At 45.1% G+C, this 23,986-nt stretch overlaps 1 protein-coding gene across 2 annotated transcripts in view; it reads left to right on the forward strand.

Moving 5' to 3' along the window:
- The window catches only part of mknk2b (MAPK interacting serine/threonine kinase 2b), a 29,657-nt gene extending 14,051 nt beyond the window's left edge, over window positions 1-15,606 (forward strand). For both annotated transcript variants that reach the window (XM_073068150.1, XM_073068151.1), the window contains 7 exons: window positions 906-1,010; window positions 2,697-2,752; window positions 4,448-4,543; window positions 7,358-7,552; window positions 9,528-9,692; window positions 9,809-9,852; window positions 12,725-15,606. In XM_073068150.1, the coding sequence (XP_072924251.1) occupies window positions 906-1,010; window positions 2,697-2,752; window positions 4,448-4,543; window positions 7,358-7,552; window positions 9,528-9,692; window positions 9,809-9,852; window positions 12,725-12,974 (911 nt within the window). In that variant the 3' untranslated portion in view covers window positions 12,975-15,606. The remainder of the gene's footprint in view (window positions 1-905; window positions 1,011-2,696; window positions 2,753-4,447; window positions 4,544-7,357; window positions 7,553-9,527; window positions 9,693-9,808; window positions 9,853-12,724) is intronic.
- The last annotated feature ends 8,380 nt before the right edge of the window (window positions 15,607-23,986 follow it).

Below are 23,986 nucleotides of genomic sequence, written 5' to 3' on the forward strand. Positions count from 1 at the left end.
TGAAATGAAAGAGAAGAAACTGGAAACACTCAGCAGGTCAGGGAGCATCTGCAGAAATAAAGTTTAAAGATCAGCTTTATTTGTCACAGGTACATCAAAGCAGAGTGAACACAGCCCACGAGGGTCAGTGTGCTCCGAGCACAACATAGCATGTCCACTACTGACTAACCCTAACCTACATGTCTTTGGAATGTGTGAGGAAACTGGAGCACTCCGAGGAAACCCAGGAGTTATGGGGTGAATGTTGAGATTCCTTACAGACAGCGGCAGGAGTTGAACCCCGGTCATCGGCACTGTAAAGCGCTGTGCTAAGCATGACGCTACTTTGCCACCTAGAGTTGACGTTTCCGGTCTGAGACATTTTGCAGAAGTTTATTCATTATGCAATAATTAGGGGTTCAAAAGCTATTTACAGTTTCAAATTAAAATAGGATTGCTACTGTCTACGACACATTTGAGCCCCTAAGGAGCCCCCCCCCCCCCCCCAGTTCTTGGAAAACAGCCATTCTGTCCTTGGTGTATACCACCTCTCCAGGGAGACCCCTGAAGAAGGGTGGGCAATTGGCTCAGGCAGAGCCCTCGATTGCCCACTGCCTGGATCTGTGAATGACTAAGGAGCAAGCTGACCAGGAGATTTCCAACCCCCACCTCCCCCGAGTGGCCCCCTCCCCTTTCTGTATCACATAGCTGCAGATCATCAGCATGGGCCAGCTCCAAGACTTCTTCAGCCTCTTTCCACAGATGCTGACTAGCGTGCTGAGTGTTCCCAGCTTTTCCTGATATTTACCTCAGATTGCCCAGTTACCTGCAGTTCAGGTGGAAAGATGCCCCTGTCACTGAGCACATTTTGGATGTTACATTTCATCTGTGACTGCAACAATTGCTTTTTTTCCCCCTCTCTCCAGGGTCTATCTTAACGCACATACACAGACGAAAGCACTTCAACGAACGGGAAGCCAGTATTGTTGTCCATGAGATAGCAAGTGCATTGGACTTCCTCCACAACAAAGGTAATTGACTTATTGTGAGGAGTATCCGGACATGGTAACAAATGCAGTTAATACAGAACGGGAGAGTAGACAAGGTGACAATACTGTTTATCAGGTAGTGAGCACTAGATGACCACTTTTTTTTTAACTTTGTTTCATATACACTCGGTGGCCACTTTATTAGGTAACCCGTACTCCTCGTTAATGCAGATATCTGATTGACCAATCATGTGGCAGCAACTCAATACATAACAGCATGGAGACATGGTCAAGAGGTTCAGTTGCTGTTCAACCCCAACATCAGATTAGGGAAGAAGTGTTATTTAAGTGTGACTTTGACTGGTGCCATTGGTGCCAGACAGGGTGATTTGAGTATCTCAGAAACTGCCAATCTCATGCGATTTTCGCACACAACAGTCACTAGATAAAACATCCAGTGAGCAGTAGTTTTGTGGGTGAAACTGCTGAGAGAGGTCATGGAAGAATGGCCAGACTAGTTCAAGCTGACAGGAAGGTGACAGTAACTCAAATAACCCCATGTTACAACAGTGATGTGCAGAAGAGCATCTCTGAAGACGTAACACGTCAAAGGTTGGACTGGATGAGCCACAGCAGCAGAAGGCCACACAGGATTCCACCCCTGTATGTAATGAAGTGGTCACTGAGTGTAGTTACGAAAACTGTGTCAATACGTAATGACAACTTCAGTAAGAAGGAAATAACTGAAAATGTACATCTCCATTGGGAACTGGAAGTGTGGGGAAAGCTTTACTCTGTTATCTAACTGTCTCCACCAATGCCGTGTCCTTCTCGGCTTCTCCCTGGGCTGGCAGGATCCACGATGGTCGTCGAACCATTAACCAACTCGGTCCAATCTCACCCAACGTGCGGCATGGTAGTGTAGTGGTTAGCATTATGCTCTTACAGCATCAGCGACTCGGGTTTCAATATTGCCATTGCCTGTAAGGAGTCTGTATGTTCTCCCTGTGACTGTGGGAGTTTCCTCCCGGTAATGCGGTTCCCTCACGTTCCAGAAATGTAAGGGTTAATAAGTTGGGTGTAATTGGGAGACAGGGCCTTGGACCCAGAGGGACTGTCACTGTGTTGTATCTGAATAAAGTAATAAATACTTGCATCCTTGTGTAACCAGTATCATTTGGCAGACTCCTTGGTATCCCCCATCTTGGATCCAACAACCTCCGTGTTAGCCCAAGGTATTTATTTGTTTATTTGTTGAGATATGGTGCAGTGTTGGCCCTTCAAGCCACACCACCCGGCATTCTCCCGATTTAACCCCAACCCAATCACAGGACAGTTTACGAGGACCAATTAATCTACCAACCGGTACGTCTTCGGACTGTGGGAGGAAACTGGAGCACCCGGAGGAAACCCACACAGTCGTGGGGAGAACGTACAAACTCCCTACAGGCAGTGTCAGGTATTGAACCCTGGTTGCTGGTACTGTAATGTGTTGTGCTAACCGTTATGCTACCCTGCCACGCACATCTGTAATGTGTCGACTACTTTCAAAGTAATGTCAATATTAGCTTGAAGTAAACCATAAATTTTCCGAGTTTGAGCCATTTGTTACCCGGTAGCCCCCTCCCTATGCCGTTTAGAAGAGATGATTTGGGTATGAAGGAGAACTTTATACCAAGGGCTGATCTCTGATCTAACTCCACTAACGAGAGTTCTCTTGTTTATCAGGCATGGCCCACCGTGACTTGAAGCCAGAGAACATCTTGTGTGAAAACCCAGAGCAGGTGTGTGCCTTTGGAATCTGTATGAAGTTCAAGGTTCTCATTATCTGACTGTACATATAGATAATCAAATGAAACAATGTTCCTCTGGACCACGGTGCATCCACAAAAAATGTATCACACACTACATAAAACAAAATATTACCATAAATAAGATAATGAAATATAATCCAAAATACGTGTAGTGTGTAGCACAGGCGCACAGCTCGGTGTCCTAGTGATGGGATCTTGCTGGTGGCAGAGCTTTCATCAGTCACAGCCTGAGGAAAGAAGCTGTTACCCGGTTGGAAGTTCCCGTCCTGATGCTTCTCTATCTCCTTCTGATGGTAGTGGGTCAAAGTGATTGTCTCATGGCTGGTAGGACCCGGTAATCCTCTGGACAGTTTTTACTACCCTGAATGGAAGGAATACTCATTAAAAGCAAATGAATGCACTTTTTCATTGGGGAAGAATTTGTTAGTGATTCCAGTTTTCCGAATTAGCCAGTGTAAGAGCCTAGCTATCTGGAAACCAAAAGCAAGCATTCACTAAGTAGGAATGAGGGTTTAATGGGTGACATGCTAGATGAGGGGTTCCCAGTCTTCCTCATCGTGAGTCTCCTTAGGCCACAGCCGGGACTACCTATATTAAAACTTACATGATGTTGGCACTTCCCCTGAGCTGAATTGGTCCTGTGGGCTGGTGAGGAGGAATAACATGTTTTTGTAAAACAAATTGACGAATTGCATTTTTGGACATTTGAGACTAAATAAGAAATACACACAGTCAGTCAGCGCCGTGGGGGAAGTACATCTGGGACAGGGGATCCCAACCTGTTTTATACCATTAACCAAACGATCCGTGGACCCTGGGTTGAGAACCCCTGATGTAGAACTTTCTTATTAGGTTTCTGAAACAAAGTCAAGGTGGCGTTCATATGCTGACATGTTGAGATTAGGACATGGGATAGTACAGGCCCCACACTCCCTTATATTGTGCTGGCCTTTTAACTACTTTGAGATCAATCTAAACCCCCTCTCCCACATAGCTTTCCATTTTTCTATCAGCCACATGCCTATCAAAGAGCATCTTGAATGCTGGGTGCCGAGTACTGTAGTAATTGTATGTATTACACTGTACTGCTGCCACAAAAATGACAAATTTCATGCCTTATGTGAGTGATGATAAACCTGTTTCTGATACGGGTCTCTATTGTGGACTGAGAGTGGGAAGGGGGCAGGGAGAGGGGAATCATGTTTGGGGAAAAGGGGAAGGGAGAGGGGAGGGAGTGGGAAGCACCGGAGAGACATTCTTTAATGATCAATAAATCAATTGTTTGGAATCAAGTGACCTTGCCTGGTGTCTTAGGGCTGGGTGTGTGTCTGCACCCTGCCACTACCCCCTCCCATGCCCCTGGCATAGTACAGTACTGTGCCACCTGTCCCACATCCCTCCTGTGGCACTCCTCCATCACCATTCCAATACCCTTAGCTCCCACCAGATTTACAAATTTACACTCTGCTCCACGTTAACAAATACAGTACTGTGCAAAAGTCTTAGGCAGCCACTTGCATACGTATTACATATAATAATACATGTCTATTACATGTCTGCTTGGTGAGGTGTGGTAATAATTTAAAGACCAGTATCATGAACCCAGCTGAAATTTGTTAATCAGCTTGCAACCAATTAATGTCTTTTTCATCTCTTGCCTTTCAGCTCTCTCCTGTAAAGATCTGTGACTTTGACCTGGGAAGTGGGATAAAACTGAATGGAGACTGTTCCCCCATTTCGACCCCTGAACTTCTGACGCCGGTAAGCAGGGGGTTTAATTAGAACTGTTCTCTGAATTGCACACGGCACCTGCACTTGCCTCATCGCTGTGAAATCTGGAGCTATTAAAAACCTGAAATTCTGCCGTAGACTGCAGATAACTTGATCGTGTTGCAGAGACCCACTTGTTTTAGGATGATCTCAGCTGTCACCAATCTCAGTCTTTTGGATTGAAGAGTGAAAAGCTTCTCAGATTCAGATTACTGGATTTGGGTTTGATAGCAACATTTGAGAGAAGTTTGGGTAAGTTCATAGATGGGAGGGGTGTGGAGAGCAATGGCGCAGGTCAGTGGGACTAGGCAGAATAACATCAGCATGGACTAGATGGGCCAAATGGCCTGTTTCTGTGCTGTAGCACTCTATGACTGTAGGTTAAATCTCATGGCTACAATGTTTTGGAAGGATTAATCCTGGACGGTGGGGGGGGGGGGGGGGGGGTCACTGAACTTGTGAACCCTCGCTGGCTCGCATGCTGTTGTAGAGTTCTGTTTTGGTACCGTTCTAGTTCAAGGTCGTCATGTTCCAGCCAACAACTGCTTTCTTAGAAAGATTTTCAGCAGTCCACGGGGATCATGGGCAGGATATTTTTCAAAGCGCCTATAGGCTGCCCGGGAGGAGGAGGGCCTATGTTTTGGCTAAGTGCTTTGAAGTGAAAGTGTCACAAATACTTTCCTATTCAGATTTACTTATCGAAACGCACAGTGAAATGTTTTATTTGCATTAATAATCAGCACACATGGGGATGTTTTGGGGGGCTAATACGGCAGGTCCTCAATACTCAGCGGGACAACGCTAGCTGGGCCCTCTGGTCGGGGTCGACCATGGATGTCACGTCCCAGCTGTCTACGTGATACTCAAGCCAGGGCAGTAGGATATGGAGAGCAAGCTGTTGCCCCTGTAGCAGGCTCCCCCCCCCACCCCCCCCCCCTCCACGCAGCTGATGAATCCAAAGGAACGGCAGAGACCGAGAGTTTGGTACCAGCGACGCAGGAGTTGCCAGTCAGCACTGAACTCGACGTAGGACTGTCTTAGAGACTCCAGCTCCCTGGGGTTTATTCCTGAAACCTTCCCCATGAGTGGGTACAGCTGCAAGGCAGTGGAGGTTTGAGATCAGAGTTTTCCTTCTAGATGAGCTGCTGACCACAGCTGACGAGCCCCGCCCCTTCTCCTGTCAGTAGAAACAGTTCTGCTGGGTTTAGTAGCTAAGCTACACGTGAAAGCCAGGTGCTGGCCTTGGTTGCCAGAGACTATATGAGATGTGTGCCAATGGGAGCATTTAATGGGTAGTGGGAGCTTATCACCACGACCTTCCCCCACCCCCCCCACCGTAGCTATGCCAACCTTGACACCACAAATCAGATTGTATAGATTGTGAAGGAATTGCTCCGTCAAATAGCTACTGGGCTTGTACAGTCAAAAGAGAGGTTTCAGTGAGTGGAAATATGAGAACAAATGACAGGAGCAGCAAATCATGAACACCTCACCCAGGGTTAGGGTCCACGCCCCTATCAGAATCATACTTCAGACCTTATCTTCTCCAACTATCACCTTCTTGCTTCTTACTTCACTCATCTCCCCCTCCCCTGGCTTCACCTGCCACCTTCTTACCTCATCCCCCCCCCCCCCCGTTCCCCCACCCACTCACCTCCCCCTCCCCTGGCTTCACCTGCCATCTTAATTCATCCCCCACCCACTCACCTCTCCCCTCACCGGGCATCACCTATCACCTGCCAGCTTCTTTCTTCATCCCCTTCCTCCATTTCCTTATTTATTCTGTCATCCTCCTGCTTCCTTTCCCGTCCTGATGAAGTGCCTCAGCCTGAAACATTGACTGTTTATTCCAATCCATAGATTCTGTCTGACCTGTTGAGTGCCTCCAGCATTTTGTGTGTGTTGCAATAAATGTTGGGAAAGTGCTTTGTTTGAGGAAGCTGCTGCGATTCGGTCAGGCACACACACAAAGCTGAGGGACTGTGGGTTGCCTGTTTTTGATCGAGCCCTCTGGCACCCTGCGGCAACGTGGGCCCCGCCCTGCTCAAGTTGCCTGTTGCAGTTTTGGACGCGAGGATGTTTCTCTGAGAAAGAACAGAGATCATTTCAACTCTACGCTAAGTTGTACTGTGGGGGAAGGGCTGTGCTTGCTGTGAACTTTGCCAAGACAGAGCTACTTTCTTAAGTTAACCCTTTCTTAGCAGAATCTGAATCGGGCTTAATATCTCTGACATAGGTCAGAAGACAGTGCAGGACATAAAAATTATTATTAATTGCAATAAGGGAACTACAGTATATTACAAAAAAGTTAAAGTAGGTAGTGCAAAAAGAGAGCAAAATAGTATCCATGGTTTGATTCATTGTCCATTCAGAAATCTGATGGTAGGTGGGAGGAAGTTACCATGACACAGGAGCAGAGTTAGGCCATGTGTCCCACCATGTGTCCCATCGAGTGTTTGCCATCAGGACTGATTTATTATCCCTCTCCACCCCATTCTCCTGCAGTCACTGGCTTGTCAGCACATCTAGGAGAAGGAAAACTGTCAAACCTCCACTGCCTTATCTTCTGTAGCCTAATGTTGACAAAATGATAAAAGATGTTCATGAGATTCATGTGGTTTTACTATAATTGATTTTTTTAAAAAAAGTCATAAGCCTATTGTGAAAGTGTATGAGCTTCTCCAGTGTTTATCCATTTTAAACGGAAATGTTTTTTCTCGGAATTGTCCTTAATCTGGGCATATAGCACAGCGTCACTTGAGTAGTTACCACTCAATCACTGTGAAATTTGTTCTCTTGTTTTAGTGTGGCTCTGCAGAGTACATGGCCCCGGAGGTTGTGGAGGTGTTTAACGAGGAGGCTTCAATCTACGATAAACGCTGTGACTTGTGGAGTCTGGGTGTTATATTGTACATCATGCTCAGCGGCTATCCACCCTTTGTAGGAAACTGTGGTACAGACTGTGGTTGGGACCGCGGTGAGGCGTGCCCATCTTGTCAGGTGAGTAGCCAGATGTTTTAAACTCTTCGGTGTTTCTAGATTACTCTGTTTTATTTATTAAAACTTAACCAGCACCAAAGATGCTCCTGTACCACCTTTCCTGATGGCAGCCGAGAGAAGAGAGCATGTCCTGGGTGGTGGGGAACCCTGTTGATGGATGCTGCTTTCCTGTGACAGCGTTTCATGTAGATGTGCTCAGTGATGGGGAGGGCTTTACCCATGTTGGACTGGGCTATATCCACTACTTTTTGTAGGATTTTTTTTGACACTGATCAACAGAAAAGGACGCTTCCATGTCAAAGTGAAAACAGATTTCTACAAAGTGACCAAATTAATTACACGAAAGGGTCTTTTTTGGTGGTCAGTGTCCAAAAAAAGCCAAATTAAATCCACTGTGATTCAGTGTTGTAAAACAATAAACATGAAAACTTCGGGTGAGGGTGAACACTTTTTACAGGTACTATACACCCGTGTAATTGTTAAGCTTCAAATAAAATAACAATTAAACAGTCTAATCCAACAGATAAGAAATGCAGACTAATCTGCTGAATATAGCCAGCATTCAGTTTTTAATTTTTGTATTGATTTTTTTATTACCTCCTTTTCACATTATATGTCAATGATCTGGATGACAGAATCGATGGCTTTGTGGCCAGGTTTGCTGATGATATGAAGACAGGTAGAGAGGCAGGTAATGTTGAGGAAGCAGGGTGTCTGCAGAAGGACTTGGAGAGGGAGAATGGAGAACTGAAAGAAGTGACAGGTGAAATATGGAGTAGGGAAGTATATAATCATGACTTTGGCACAAGGAATAAAGGTGTGGGCTATTTTGTAAATGGGGAGAAAATTCAAAGATCAGAGCTGCAGAGGGACTTGGGAGTCCTCGCGCAAGATTCCCTAAAGGTTAACTTGCAGGTTGAGTCTGTGGTAAGGAAGGCAAATGTGACGTTAGGTTCATTTCAGGACAAGAGTATGAAAGCAAGGATGTAATGCTGAGGCTTTATTAGGCATTAGCCAGACTGCACTCGGAGTTTTGGGCCCTTTATTTTAAGAAAGGATGTGCTGGCATTGGAGAGGGTCAAAGGAGATTCACGAGAATGATCCCGGGAAAGATCAGCCTCCTCCCTGGTGAGAGTGAGACAGCAGTCCATGAGCAGGGTGGTGGGATCCTTCATGGTGTTACTGGCCCCTTCCTGTATATAATGTGTGCAGGTTTCATAGGTTAAATGGACACGAGTGTAATTGGCGACTGTTGCCATGCTGCATCTCTAACTGAATAAAGACATTCACCACACAGACAGGTAGCTCGAACGAACTGCATCAACCTTCTCAAGGTCAGCAGTAATTCTAGTATTGCCCTAGCACCTCCATTTTCTGTGAAGAAGTGTCAGGCGCATTTGGGTCGACTTGTCTGTACAGGGCAGTAGCCTGTGTGGGTAGACATCACCTGTAGTCACCGCTGACATAACGGAGAGGTGTGAAGCTGGAACTGCCTACAGAGAGAAGGGGCTCGAAACTCAAGCAGAAACAGCTTTTCAAAACTACTTCTGTGCCAGATTCACAAAAAACATGTTCCTAAGACTATCCGCTTTTTAAAAAGAGTAATAGTCAAAGGCAAGCGAGATGAAACCTACGGGATTAGTGGGACTTCGGGATTTCATTGACAGTGCTTACACTAGTTGACCATCAGAACTGGATATGAAAATGGTAATGATCCAAAGATCCCCGTCACTGCTCTGTAAACACTTTAAACCACTTTGATGCTGTTTACATTATAAATACACGCTGGTATTTATGCACATTTCATTCCATATCCATGCTTTAATCCGTTTATTTTTTATAATTGTTGAATGTTTTATTTCTGCATGTCACACCCTGACTATCACCATAGCAAATTTCTAATACATGTAAATATACATGACAAATAAATCTGATCTTTGACCCAATGATTAAATCATAAATCTTTTATTTACAGAATAACCTATTTGAGAGCATCCAGAAAGGGAAATATGAGTTCCCTGACAAAGACTGGGCTCACATCTCTTTTGGTGCCAAGGACCTCATTACGAAGCTCCTCGTCAGAGACGCCAAGAAGAGATTGAGTGCAGCACAGGTGCTGGAGCACCCATGGGTGCAGGGGGTATGTATCCGATACCAAGGGCTGCAACGGCCCAAACTATCAAATTGCTAAATTTCCATCCTCTGCTCTGTCACTGCACAAATCTCCATTGATTCCTCCTGTTTGTCTGTTTCCAGCACGCACCAGAGAATACCCTGCCAACACCCCGTCTCCTCCAGAGGTAGGTCCGCCGATCACTTTTCAGTTTGGAGGGGGGCGCTGTTGGAATGTTCTGAGGCGTGTTTGTCAGACATTTTGGGGTGGGCCTTTCTGACTGCACTAACATTGCAGTGAGGGTGGGGGGAGGATCTGACCAGGCTTATACAGACAAAACCTAAAAAATAACTGCTGAGCTTCGGTGGGAGTAAAGCTAGAGGTCGTAAGTTACACGCACAAAATTCTGGGGGTACTCAACTGTCCTGATGAAGGGTCTCAGCCCGAAACGTTGACTATTTATTCCTCTCTGCAGATGCTACCTGACCTGCTGAGTTCCTCAAGTATTTTATGTGTATAACTCTGAATTTCAAAGTTCAAAGTAGAGATATTATCAAAGTACATACATGTCACTATATATAGCCCTGAGATTCATTGTCTTGTGGGCATACTCAGTAAATCCAAGAGTCCTGTTCATCTCCCTGTTTATCCTCCTCACCCGGATCCACCTATCACCCATCAGTTCTTGCTCCACCTCTTTATTCTAGCCATCTCCCTTCTGTCTTTCGCTCCCGGTGAAGGGTCTCGACCCTGTCCATTTCCCTCCACGGATGCTGCCTGACCTGCTGAGTCCCTCTGGCATCTGGAGTGTTGCTGCACATCTCGGCGTCTGCAGTTTTTCCTGTCTTTGCAAGCAGCGGTGTTGTCTTTAGCTGTTGGAATTTTTTTTTTGAGTTCATAAAACAGACTGCTCGGCCCAACTGGTTTATCCTGACCAAGACTGCTACCTGAGCTAATCCACTTCCCTGCGTTTGGCCATGTCATTTTAAACTCTTCCTATCCTTGTTGTATCTACCTAACTGTCTTAAATGTTGTTAATGTACCTCCCTCAACCACTTCCTCTGGCAGCTCGTTCCATCTGTGTGAGGGAAAAGTTGCCCCTAAGGCTTCAATTAAATCTGTCTCCTCACATCCTAAACCCGTGCCCTCTGGTTCTTGATTCCCCAAACCTGGGAAAAGAGGTGTGCACAATTACTCTCTCTGCCCCTTGTCTGCATTTTCGTCATGCCCCCTTTTGTATTGTAGTTCATTTTTCTGTTTGACTTTCTGTCACTGTCTTTTTGTATTCTGTACAGTCACACTGATTTTATCTCCAAGCATAACCCCCTCAACTTTCAATTAATTCTATGTTCATATTTCTGACTTTATTTATCTGTCAATGTTCCTCCCATACTCTCACCAAATATGCCTCTCGTGAAATTCCCTTTTTAAATACACAAACTAGCCACTGCCGGTGACTGGTGGTGTTCCGCAGGGACCTCTGCCTTTCACACTTTGTCGGTGATTTGGATAATGGGGTTGATGGCTTTGTGGCAAAGTTTGTGGATGGTACAAATTTAGGTGGAGGGGTAGGTAGTGCTGAGGAAGCAATGCGATTGTAGAAAGACTTAGACAAATTGGAAGACTGGGCAAAAAGTGACAGATGGAATACAGTGTTGGGAAATGTATGATGATGCGTTTTGGTAATAGGAACAATAGTGCGGACTATTATCTAAATGGGGAGGAATTTCAAACAGAGGTACAGAGGGACTTGGGAGACTCCCAGTAGGTTAATTTACCGGTCGAGTCTGTAGTAAAGAAAGCAAATACAATGGCATTTATTTCAAGGGGAATAGAATATAAAAGATAGGAGATAATGCTGAGCCTTTATAAGACATTAGTCAAGCTGCACTCGGAGTATTGTCAACAGTTTTGGCCCTGTATCTAGAAAGGATGTGTTGTCATTGGAGAGAGAGTCCAGAGAAGGTTCACAAGGATGATTCCAGGAATGAAGGGGTTAATATATGAGGAGCATTTTTGCAGCTTTGGGCCTGTACTCAATGGAATTTAGAAGAATGTAGAGGGATCTCATTGAAGCCTACCAAATGTTGAAAGGACTAAATAGGGTGGATGTGGAGAGGATGTTGGGGGTATCCAGAACTAGAGGGCACAGCCCCAAAATTGAGGGGTGACCTTTTAGAACAGAGGTAAGGTGGAATGTTTTTAGTCAGAGTGGTGAATCTGTGGAATGCTCTGCCACAGACTGTCCGTGGGTATATTTAAAGCAGAAGTTTTAAGTTTTCTGATTGGTGAGGGTTTCAAAGGATATTGCGAAGGTAGGTGTATGGGGTTGAATGGGATCCGGGATCAGCCATGATGGGATGGCAGAGCAGACTGGATGGGCTGAATGGCCTAATTCTGTTCCTGTCTTGTGGTCTAAACTTACTCCCAAACTGTACTAAACCTCCTCTCTTCCTCTCTCCCTCTCTCCCTCCCTCCCTCTCTCCCTCTCTCCCTCTCTCCCTCTCTCCCTCTCTCCCTCTCTCCCTCTCTCCCTCTCTCCCTCTCTCCCTCTCTCCCTCTCTCCCTCTCTCCCTCTCTCCCTCTCTCCCTCTCCCCCTCTCCCCCTCCCTCCCTCCCTCTCTCCCTCTCTCCCTCTCTCCCTCTCTCTCTCTTCCCCCCTCTCCCCCTCCCTCCTTTTGAATAGACAATATTTTGTTTGTCTTGTTCCTCTCAAGCTCACTAAATCTCTCCTGTGTGTCTGTCTCTTGTGAAATACCCTTTTAAATACACATGGTGTTACAAAACGCCCCCACCACCACCCCCTCTCGACTGTTATTGCTGAAATTGTCTTAAATGTTACCTCCATTCAACTATAAGCCAAACCTTGCAGTGACCCCCCTTTTTAAAAAAAAATGAATCATTTGGTTACCGAAGGGCCTTGGCTTTATTAAGCTGCTGAGACAAAGGGCTGTGAGTGGGTTATTAAGCAGTGTGGGGCAGCCGGGTTTGGAGCCTGTTGTTTGCGTTATGCTTTGGGTAGAGCCGTGTCAATCCTTTGTTCTGTCCTGCTCCCCCAGGAACAGCAGTGCCAAAGATCTCACGTATTTTGCGGCCGAGGCAATCGCCGTCAACAGGCAGCTCACCCAGCACGAAGAAAATCAGGACGAGGAGAGTCAGCCGATCCTCATCAAAGCTACCTCATGTTCCATGCGGCTGTCTCCTCCCTCCGAATCTAAACTGGCCAAACGGAGACAGAAGACGAGTGCAATCCACCCAGCCAATCAGCAGCTGTTGCCACCCTTGGTCCTGGTTGACAATTGCGCGTGATGTCATTTACTCCCTGAAACACAACAGCAATTAAACCAGGGCCTGCTGGCTGGCTTCCAATTCTGGCAATATTACAATACTGCTTCACACAAGAAGGAGCTGTTTACAGCATTTTTGAAACCTGTAAAGGATTGTTTGCAATTATAAAATGCTTAAGAGTCCAAACAGCTGAGAAGCCGAGCAAGAATTTAAGCACCTGTCTCTTCACCAAAGGAATGTTTTCTTTTTTTAAAAAAAAAAGCAGTTTTTAAACTTGTACTGTGATCACCTCCATAACAATTGTGGTTTTATTTTAGCTGCTTTTTTTCACTGTTAGCTTGGGCTACTGAGACTGAGCTGTGTGTCTGCGTTTCCAGCAGTTCCTATTCTTTCCATTGTCTTCCCTGGGCACTGGCAGAGGGGGTGGGGGAGGGAGGGCTGGCTGGATTTAGAAGGATTCGGCTGCATAAGGCTTGGGAGACTAGAGGCACCAAACACCCACTGAAATGTAGTGTACTCTACAGCTTATTTAAAAACAAAAAAAACAAGGCTACTTCTGCATACCAGAGGACGGTGTGCAAGAGAGATTTTTTGTATATATTCTGTTTTCTAAAAAAAAATTCTCTAGTTGTGAATCCAACTTCCCTGTCACTGGTTTCCATTCTTACAGCATTTTCCGGGAGGGAAAATGTATAAATTCTGTTTCCTTAGTTTCTACCAAATCACACACTTTTCTGAAGCAGGAGCTGGGGAAAGACCAGAGTATTAGAGGTGGGGTTGGGACAGGAGAAAGATTTCAAGGAAAAAGACATTCCAGATACAAAAGTAAGAGTAGTCTTTTTAAGGTTTGTGTGAAATCTTCCAAATTTTATCGTGTTTGTGTTCATTTTGTTTTGCAAAACTCTAGATGGGTTCTGAAAGTGCCACATACTGATTTTTCTCTTTTTTTGAAGCTTTGAAAAGTGGGTGTTAATGTGTGTTTTTCTGTGCTCGTGGGCCTTCCTTGTTAATGTGGCGGTTGTGTTCAAAAGTTGCTGAATGTATACTTTAAGCTTTTCTCTCTGTTGCTGACTTGAAATCCCGTTTGGAAGTGTCCAGTGAAAGTGGGCAGAGAGCGGGGGCAGTGGCTTCTCCGTTGCCGTAGGGTACCCCACCTGTAGGGTACCCGCAGGGAAGCTTGTAAGGTGTGGAGTTTATGTAAACAACCTCTGAGGGGTGGAAAATGGCTCTGTCTCGGCCACTGAGGAACACGGAGCTGGAGTGTAACAATCCACTGCCATATTAATAGTGCTTCAGGGCAGAAGCTAGTTCCCAGGTGTGGTCCCATCTGAGATTTCCCCACAAAAGGCTGTTCTTTTTAATGTAAGAAAACATGTCTCCCTGCTGCACAAATGAAGAAAGCTTCAAATATGTTTCACTCAGTCTCTCAGTCAAGCCTACACTAAGGACAAGTTGCAATTCGGCACTGGGTTATTGGAGGGAGCTCTTGCAGATTGAAAATGTGAAGGCCTTTGCAGGTGGGAGTGAGTTCGGTGATGTCACAAACTTTCTTTATCAGCTCTGCACAAGGGAAACACTTATGGGGTCACCGAGGGCACTTTGCCAGTGGAGGTGTAACCATTCAGGGCCCCTGCCAGCAGCCAGTGTGAGGATGGAAATGAATGAGGTTGCAGAGGGCACTTTGCCAGTGGAGAAGTAACAACATAGTCTGCAGCATGGGAATGAATTAAAACTATTTCCCTCATCTTCAAGTATTTTGAGTAAAAGTACCTCAATGTAACAATTATATAGAAACCATTTCCTTGTCGGTGTACCTTCTGATTCTGTTTGCTGTTATGAATGGGGTTTCCTTGAATGGAAGAGTCTGGAATGAAAGTATCTTTTGGCCGTAACATTCACTATTTTGTTTTGTAGTTACAAGTTTGTCTTCTATCTTGAGTCTTCCTGGTGGAATCTATGCAAAAAATAATTGCATTGAGGTGATGTTTGTTGAAGTGAATGACTTTAAATTTAGACTTGCCTCTCACTTTGGGAGGATCCACGGCTGGTGGTGAACCTTCTCAGTTGTGGGAACTATTTTGGACGTGAAAATATTCAGGCAGAAACTTGGAAGCCTTTAAAATCAAAAGTTTTTGTTCTTCTGAATGCAGAAGAACGTTGAGTGGATGAAACTGAAGTCCAAACTCACTCATTGGAAATGTGTGAGTGACGGCTTAAAAATGTCCTTTTAATGCAAGTTGGATCCATTGCCCAATCTGACTATTTTCTGAAACAGTATTATCAGCGATTGTAAGGTACTTTATAGCAGACCGCTGGTAGTACATGCAGCCAATTTGAATTGTTGTACATTGCTATTATGTTTTGCTGAGTATGACATGTTCTTGTTGTCTTATACTAAGACGACTAGAATTTTGTAAGTGTTGTATCATCTCATTTGAATGGTGGCCTGTGCTGAGCAGTGGCACAGCTTGGTTTAGTTAAAGCACCAGCCGTAACAGCACAGTTGGTATATTAGCTGGCTCCTAAGGGGCATGAAGCAAAAGCACTTTATACACCAGGTGACTGATGAGATTCACTCTGAAACTTCTTACTGTTGTTGCCAGGATATTTTGTATTGTTTTATAAAAATTTTAATAAATGCTTCAAACTTAAATGATTGACTCTCATCTTTAACAAAATTCATGTACACCAACCATTGCCCATCAGGTTTGAGTTAAATACCACTGACATACCACGTCTACACGTCTATATAGCCAGACCTTTGCACAGTACTGTACCTGTCAATGTGGAGTGGAGAGCGAGTTTGTAAATTTGGCAGGAGCAAAGGATGTTGGGAATGGCAAGGGTGGTGTGCTGTGGGGGGGGGGGGTGTAGGTGCAGACTCATCTGCCCCTGAGACACCAGGTAAGGCAATTTGATTCCACACAATTGGTTTATTGATCATTACAGAATGTTTCTCTGGAGCTTCCTGTTTTACCCCTCCTCTCTCCTTTCCCTTCTCTCCCCACCATGATTCCCCTCTCCCTGACCCTTGCCACTCTCAGTCCACAACACAGATCCAAAAGAAGTTTATCATCAATCACGCGTCATTAATTTTCTTGCAGCAGCAGTACAGCACAGTTATTGGATATGTGGGTTATGACCAAACAAAAAATGGTTGGAAGTGATTAGCACTTTAGTATAACGTTGTTTATTGGGTGCATCAAAAAGCAAATCAGTAAAAAGAAATCTGCGATATTTACAAAATGATACAAGTAAACAATAATTGCATTCTTGTGCAGTGTGAATTCCTGGAAGTAGAATCTCTCTCTCCCTCTCCCTCTCCCTCTCCCTCTCCCTCTCCCTCTCCCTCTCCCTCTCCCTCTCCCTCTCCCTCTCCCTCTCCCTCTCCCTCTCCCTCTCCCTCTCCCTCTCCCTCTCCCTCTCCCTCTCCCTCTCCCTCTCCCTCTCCCTCTCCCTCTCCCTCTCCCTCTCCCTCTCCCTCTCCCTCTCCCTCTCCCTCTCCCTCTCCCTCTCCCTCTCCCTCTCCCTCTCCCTCTCCCTCTCCCTCTCCCTCTCCCTCTCCCTCTCCCTCTCCCTCTCCCTCTCCCTCTCCCTCTCCCTCTCCCTCTCCCCCTGTTCCAGGCATTAGACATGCTATCTTCAGTTATCAACTGGTTAACTTAAGACTACACATGAATTAGAATATGATGCACTCGACAGTGTACTTACAAACTTGTTTATTTTGTAACATGAATCTTCCTTCACTAGAGTTATAATAACAACGTATATACACATTTACATGTTTACAAGAGAAATGGCAGGAGAGGCACCATGAAGCCAAGCAGAGTGCATCAGCTCAGTTTGGGACGCAGCAGTGAAACAGCAGGACACACTCGCACACTTGCAGTTAAGTGCAAATAAAGAATAAAATCAGTCTAAGCTTCGGTGTCTGACTCTGAATGTATGTAGCAATTCCGAGAGAAAACGATGAGTTAACTATGAGAATATACCAGGAAGACATTGAAGTGCGTGCACTCACCACAATGATGGCAGAATGACCAGGCAATGTTTGTGCGAGCCTGTGTATAGATATAATAATATCCTCTATGTAATAATATATAAAAACCCTAGTCCCTTGTATGTGCCTAAGTCTTTTGTATAGTACTGTATGGCATGAAATGTGTTGTTCTGTGATAGCAGTATAGTGCTTCCTTAGGCCTGTGTTGGATTGTGACGTTTAAGTCCAGGGTTCTTTCGGAAGGCAGGAAAGGGGCACAAAATTTGTTGCTTCACAATCATTTTAGTAAGCATTAATAGAATGAAGGAAAGGAACAAACAGAAACTAGTAGCAGAAGGCTTAATAACAAGGGACTAAGATGCAGAGATGGTGGTCAGTATGGAACAGCTGTTATACTACAGACATAGGGAAAATTCCATTCACATTTTTAGATAAGAATTAAACAATTAGAAAGCTAGTATTCCAATAATGTAGTACCAAATTAACCAATGAAGAAATCACCTATTCAAGAATTATGCAGAACAAAGAAGCTTTGCAAGCTTTCCAGAATTTTACTTTGTCTCACCACTAGAGGCATGTTCAAAGTTTAAATTAAATTCATTGTCAAATTACATATATGTCACTATATACAGCCCTGAGATTAATTTTCTTGTGGGCATACTTGATAAATCCAATAGCCATAATAGAATCAATGAAAACTTCACCAATGGGGCAGAAAACCAGTGTACAAAAGACAACAGATTGCAAATACAAAAAGAAAATAATAAGAAATAAATATCAGGAACATGAGATGAAGAGTCCTCGAAAGTGAGCCCATTGGTTGTGGGAACAGAGCAGTGATGGGGCGAGTGACGTTATCCTCTCTAGTTCAGGAGCCTGATGGTTGAGGGGTAATAACCGTTCGTGAACCTGGTGGTGTGACCCCTGAGGCTCCTGGGCCACCTTCCTGATGGCAGCAGTGAGAAGAGAGCTTGTCCTGATGTCGGATACAGCTATCCTACAGCAATCTCGGTATAGGCGTGCTCAGTGGTGGGGAGGCCTTTACCCCAGATGGACTAGGCCATATCCACTGCTTTTTGTAGGATTTTCCAAGGGCATTTGCATTTACATATCAGGCACTTACAGTACTTTAACAGTTTAATATTGTTCTGCAGGCTATGTACAATACTAAACTGTTAATGCATATAAGAACTATTTAAATACTAGCAGATAATTAATTGTTAAACTACAAAGAAAATAACAATTAAATAGTTTAATCTAAGAACTAAGCAGTTGGATCCAACAATTATCATAGCCAGGTGAGGGGCGGGGGTGTGGGGGTTGAGGGAAGAGTGGATGAATTCTCAAGCACTCCCAATGGCATGCACCTCAAATAGTCTCTGACAATCAAGTCTAGCTCCTGGCCTTCACATGTGGCTTAGCTACTAAGCTCAGAGGAACCATTCCCACCATCAGTAGAAAGGGCAAAAGCGGGTTGCTGGCACCTTAAAACCAGTTGCTTTGGAAGATGGGGCTCATCAGCTGTGGCTGGCAGCTCATCCAGGAGAAGAAAAACATTACTCTCAATCCTCGTGGCTATATGCACTCATGGGGAAGGCTTCAGGAGTAAACCCTGAGGAAAAGTCCAGAGCTGGAGTCCCAAGTCCTACACTGAGTTCAACGCTGACTGGCAACTCCTGCAATGCCTCTGGTGCCAAAATGTATCCGTTTCTGCCATTCCTTTGGATTCATCAGCTTTGTGGAGAGGAGAAGCCTGCTGTGTGGGCAACAGCTTGCTCTCCGTATCGTACGGCTCTGTCTCATGCATGGAAAGGTGGACAGCGAGGAGGCAACACATGTGGTCAACTCCGACCAAAAGAGAGCCTTAACATTGAGTGCTGTTTGCATGCGGCAGCGGCCACACCCCGGTACACCGCTTTGACAGGCATTCTAAACCGACCGAGGGTAGCCGGAGGGCCTCATACACCAGTGAGGTAGGGGCAATACTGTCCTAGCGTGTGAAGCCAGCTCCAGCAGGCTGTGCAGATGAGATCTACAGCGAGATCCAATGGACAGGAAGGTTGTTCTGCTAAGTGCCATGGAGAGCGAGGGGCATGACAAGGCACAGAAGATGTCATGTCCATCCACTGCAACCAAGGAAGACCCCAGTTGTGATGACTACTCGTACCACAGGGCCCAGATTACCGAGGCTGAGAGAGTGGAACTGCCCTAGAGCCATGGCTTTTCCACTTTAAAAACTCCTCTGCACAGGTCTCCTGTTGTTGGAAACAATAAACAACCAATCATTTTAACTGTTCAGAAAGTATCATTGAATTCTCCCTGTTTGTGGCTGCACGTTGAGATCTGGTAATGATCAACTGTTTCATAGAATATAGAACTGTAAGCATATGAACCTTGGTTCACGGTATCTTGCCAGACTAATTAAGCTAATGATGCTAATTACTAGTGCCTTAAAACACTCACTTCAGGCAGATGGTCTCGTCTGTGTGGTTGGCAGATCATCTAGGAGAAGAAATCCTCCGATCTCAAAGCTCTGCTGTCCTACATTGGGCAGTCCTACAGTGACTGGCAACTCCTGCAATGTTGCTGATGCCAAACTGTATCTGTCTCTGCCATTCCCTTGGATTCACAGCTGTAAGGAGAGGGGGAGCCGGCTGCGTGGGAAACAGCTTGCTCTCCGCATCGCACTGCCCTGGCTTGCGTACAGCTAGGATGCAACATCCATGGTCAACACCAGCCAAAGGAGGGCCTCAAGAGTTTAGAGAAGCAATTTCAGAATTTGGGGTTTTGAGAGATTAAGGTTTTGTAGCAATGATGGAACCAAATTGGAAGGGGAGAACTTGAACCACAAAGGGGTGGGGAAATCAAAGATAGGGATTGGTGTTATTGCAGAGGGATTTGGAAGAAAGTGGAATCTTTAAATCAAGGTAGCACTAGGGCAGGGAGATCACTTGCATCATTCTTCACTGTGGAAGACACTAGCAGTGTGCCAGATGTTGTAGTGTGTGAAGGAAGAGAAGTGGGTGCAGTTACTATTACAAGGGAGAAGGTGCTCAAAATGCTGAAAGACGTAAAAGTACACAAGTCACCCGGACCAGATGAACTGCACGCTAGGGTTCTGAAAGAGGTAGTGTTAGAGATTGTGACAGCATTAGAAATGATCTTTCAGAAATTATTGGACACTGGCATGGTGCCAGAGGACTGGAAAATTGTAAATGTCACTCCATTCTTTAAGAAAGGAGGAAGGCAGCAGAAAGGAAATTATAGACCAGTTGGCCTGACCTCAGTGATTGGCAAGATGTTAGAGTCAATTGTTAAGGACAAGGTGATGGAGTACTTGGTGACACAGGACAAGATAAGACAAAGTCAGCATGGTTTCCTCCAGGGAAAATCCTATCTGACAAAACTGTTGGAATTCTTTGAGGAGATTACAAGTAGGATAGATAAAGGGAATGTAGTGGATGTTGTATATTTGGACTTTCAGAATGCCTTTGACAAGATGCCACACATGAGGCTGCTTACAAAGTAAAGAACCCATGGTATTACGGGAAAGTTACTAACATGGTTAGAGCATTGCCTGATTGGTAGGAGGCAGCAAGTGGGAACAAAAGGATCCTTTTCTGGTTGACTGCCAGTGACTAGTGGTGTTCCTCAGGGGTCGGTGATGGGGCCGCTTTCTTCTTATGCTGTATATAAATAATTTAGATAATAAAATGGATGGCTTTGTTGCCAAGTTTACAGATGATATGAAGATTGGTGGAGGGGCAGGTAGTGTTGAGGAAACAGGTAGGATGCAGAAGGCCTTAGACAGATTAGGAGAATGGGCAAGAGAGTGGCAAAAGAAAAACAATATTGTAAAATGCGTGGTCATGCACTTTGGTAGCAAAAATAAATGTGCAGACTGTTTTCTAACCAGGGAGAAAATCCAAAAATTCATCTCAAAAATCTGAGATGCAAAGGGATTTAGGAGCCTTTGTGCAGAACATCCTAAAGGTTAATTTGCAGGTTGAGTCAGTAGTGAGGAAGGCAAATACAATGTTGGCATTCATTTCAAGAGGTCTAGAATACAAGAGCAGGGATGTGATGCTGAGGCTTCATAAGACACTGGTGAGGCCTCACCTTGAGTATTGTGAACAGCTTTGGACTTCTCATCTTAGAAGAGATGTGCTGGCATTGGAGAGGGTCCAGGGGAGGTTCACAACGATTATTCAAGGAATGAAAGGGTTATCATCCGAGGAATTTTTGATGGCTCTGGGTCTGTACCCACTGGAATTTAAAAGGATGAGGGGGTATCTCATTGAAAGCTTTCGAATGTTGAAAGGCCTAGACAGAGTAGATGTGGAAAGGATGTTTCCCATGGAGGGAGAGTCTAGGGCAAGAGGACACAACTTCAGGATAGAGGGGCATCAATTCAAAACAGAGATGTGGACAAATTTCTTCAGCCAGAGGGTGGTGAATTTGTGGAATTTGTTGCCACATGCAGCTACGGAGGCTGGGTCATTGGGTACGTTTCAGGTAGAAATTGATAGGTTCCTGATTGGACATGGCTTCAAAGGTTATGGGGAGAAGGCTGGGAAATGGGGTTGAGGAAGAGAAAAAAATGGATCAGCTATAATTGAATGGCAGAGCAGACACGATGGGCCAAATGGCCTATTTCTGCTCCTATGTCTTATTGTCTTATGGATGAATAACATCTTGAGGAAATTTAGGGTACGGGCAACAAGAATTAGAATGACAACTTTTGCAGATGGTAGATCTCACAGCTATCGTCAGGCAGGAGATCAGAAGCCTGAAATCTGATACCACCAGGTTCAGGAATAGCTGCTTCCCTTCAGCCACTCAGGTCTTGAACCGAATGGCCCAACGCTAATCACCACGTCTGTATGGCAGCACTTACCCATTTTGCACAACAGTGGAAACTCTCAGGTTGGAGGAACAACACCTTATATTCTGTCTGGGTAGCCTTCAACTTGATGATATTGTACATTGATTGCACAAATTTCTGGGTAATTTCCCCCCTCCCCATTCCCTCTTCAATATTTCCCCACTCTGGCCTCTCACCTCTTCTCGCCTAACTGCACCCTCCCCCGGTACCTCTCCTCCTTCTTTTTCTCCTATGGTCCTCTCTCCTCTCTTCTTCCCCTGCAACCCTTTACCTTTCCCACCTACCACCTCGCTGTTTCTTACCTCTCCCCCCATCCACCTGACTTCTCTAGTCCTGATGGAAGGTTTATCATTACATGTAGATGCTGCCTGACCTGCTGAGATCCTCCAGCGTTTTAAGTGTGTTGCGGTGGTGCTGTTTGTTCAATGTGCATTACTTCTTGTATAATTGGTGTTTCTTCAGCGGATGGCCAATGTAATGCTTTACAATGCCAGCAATCCCTGCCATTGTCTGTACGGAGTTTTGCGTTCTCCCCATGACAATATGGATTTCTTCCAGGAGCTCTGGTTTCCTCCCACGTTCCCATATACAAGTTAATAAATTGTGGTCCTGCTATGTTGGTGCCAGAAATATGATGAAACTTGCAGGCTGCCCCAGAACATCCTCTGACTGTGTCGCAAATGACACATTTCACTACCTTTCAGTGTGCTAACCTTTAATCTGGTTTTCGTGAATGCTGCTTACCTGAAGATGTGTATCTGTAGTGCTGCCACCAGGAAGCTTTTCATTCACCTCTGCACATGTGTACAGCACTGTGCAAATATCTTCAACACATACACATACAGAAAGGAAACCTAAGACTTGTGCACAGTACTGTGGTAATTTTATGTATTGCACTGTATGGCTGCTGCAAAAAAAAAAACAAATTTCATCACATACATGAGTGATAATAAACCTGATTCTGATCTGGGTCTCTATTGTGGACTGAAAGTGGGAAGGAAGCAGGGAGAGGGAATCACGGTTGAGAAAAGGGAAAAAGGAGAGGAAAGGGAGCGGTAAGCACCAGAGAGCCATCTGTAATGATCAGTAAACCAAATGTATGGAATCAAATGACCTTGCCTGGTGTCTCAGGGCTGGGTGTGTCTGCACCCAATACACCCCCTGCCCCTGGCACTCCTTCTCTGCCACCTGTCCCACATCCCTGCTGTGGCGTCCCACCCTCGCCATTCCCGACATCCTTTGCTCCTGACAGACTTACAAATTTGCTCTCCATTCCACATTGACAATCTTAGGTACCCTAGCTATTATATATGTGCTTAAGACTTCTGCACAGTACTGTAATTCTGTATAATAATAATAAACTGGACACTGACTTATGGTTGACTAGAGAGTGAAGCAGGCTAGAAATCCCTATATCCGCACTAGCCTGAAAGCATCAGATGCCATCCGAAGTCAGAAGCTAAGCAGGCTCAAGTACTTGGATGGGAGACTGCCTGGGAGCACCAGGTGCAGTGATCAGGTTCAATTCCCACCGCTCTCTGTAAGGAGTTTGTACGCTCTCCCCGTGACTGCGTGGGTTTCCTCTGGGTGCTCCGGTTTCCTCCCACAGTCCAAAGACGTACAGTTCAGGGTTAGTAAGTTGTGGGCATGCTACGTTGGTGCCTGAAGCCTGGCAATGCTTGTGTTCTACCCAGCACAAGCCTGGCAGATTTTATGTGATACAAATGATGCATTTCACTGTATTTTTCCAATGGGAAACGTCTTTATCTTAGCAGTGTTTTTAGAAAATCCATTTCAAGATTAACTGTGACATAACTTGTGAGCTAGCAAAGCGAGAGATGGTTATTATTAGATAAAAATTACCTCCAGATAATGACTCATTACCAGAGGAACAGTGAGAGAGAAAGCTCCACCAAAGAGCATCACAAGTGGTCTGATATGAAAACGCATTCATTTGTCAAGCTGGGAAAGAATCTAGCCTCTCCCTCTGTCGGGCTGGAATAAGCCTGTGACATCACCCTAGAGTCAGAAAAGTGACAAAAATGGAAACAGGGAGGAGAGAATAAATAGGTTTCACCTGCGAAGCTGTGGAATCAGGGTGAAGCATCCAAAGGGGATGCCTCCAAGAGTAATGGTTCCTGCTCAGAG

Source organism: Hemitrygon akajei, chromosome 16 (genome assembly GCF_048418815.1).
Source record: "Hemitrygon akajei chromosome 16, sHemAka1.3, whole genome shotgun sequence".
Classification (NCBI taxonomy): domain Eukaryota; kingdom Metazoa; phylum Chordata; class Chondrichthyes; order Myliobatiformes; family Dasyatidae; genus Hemitrygon; species Hemitrygon akajei.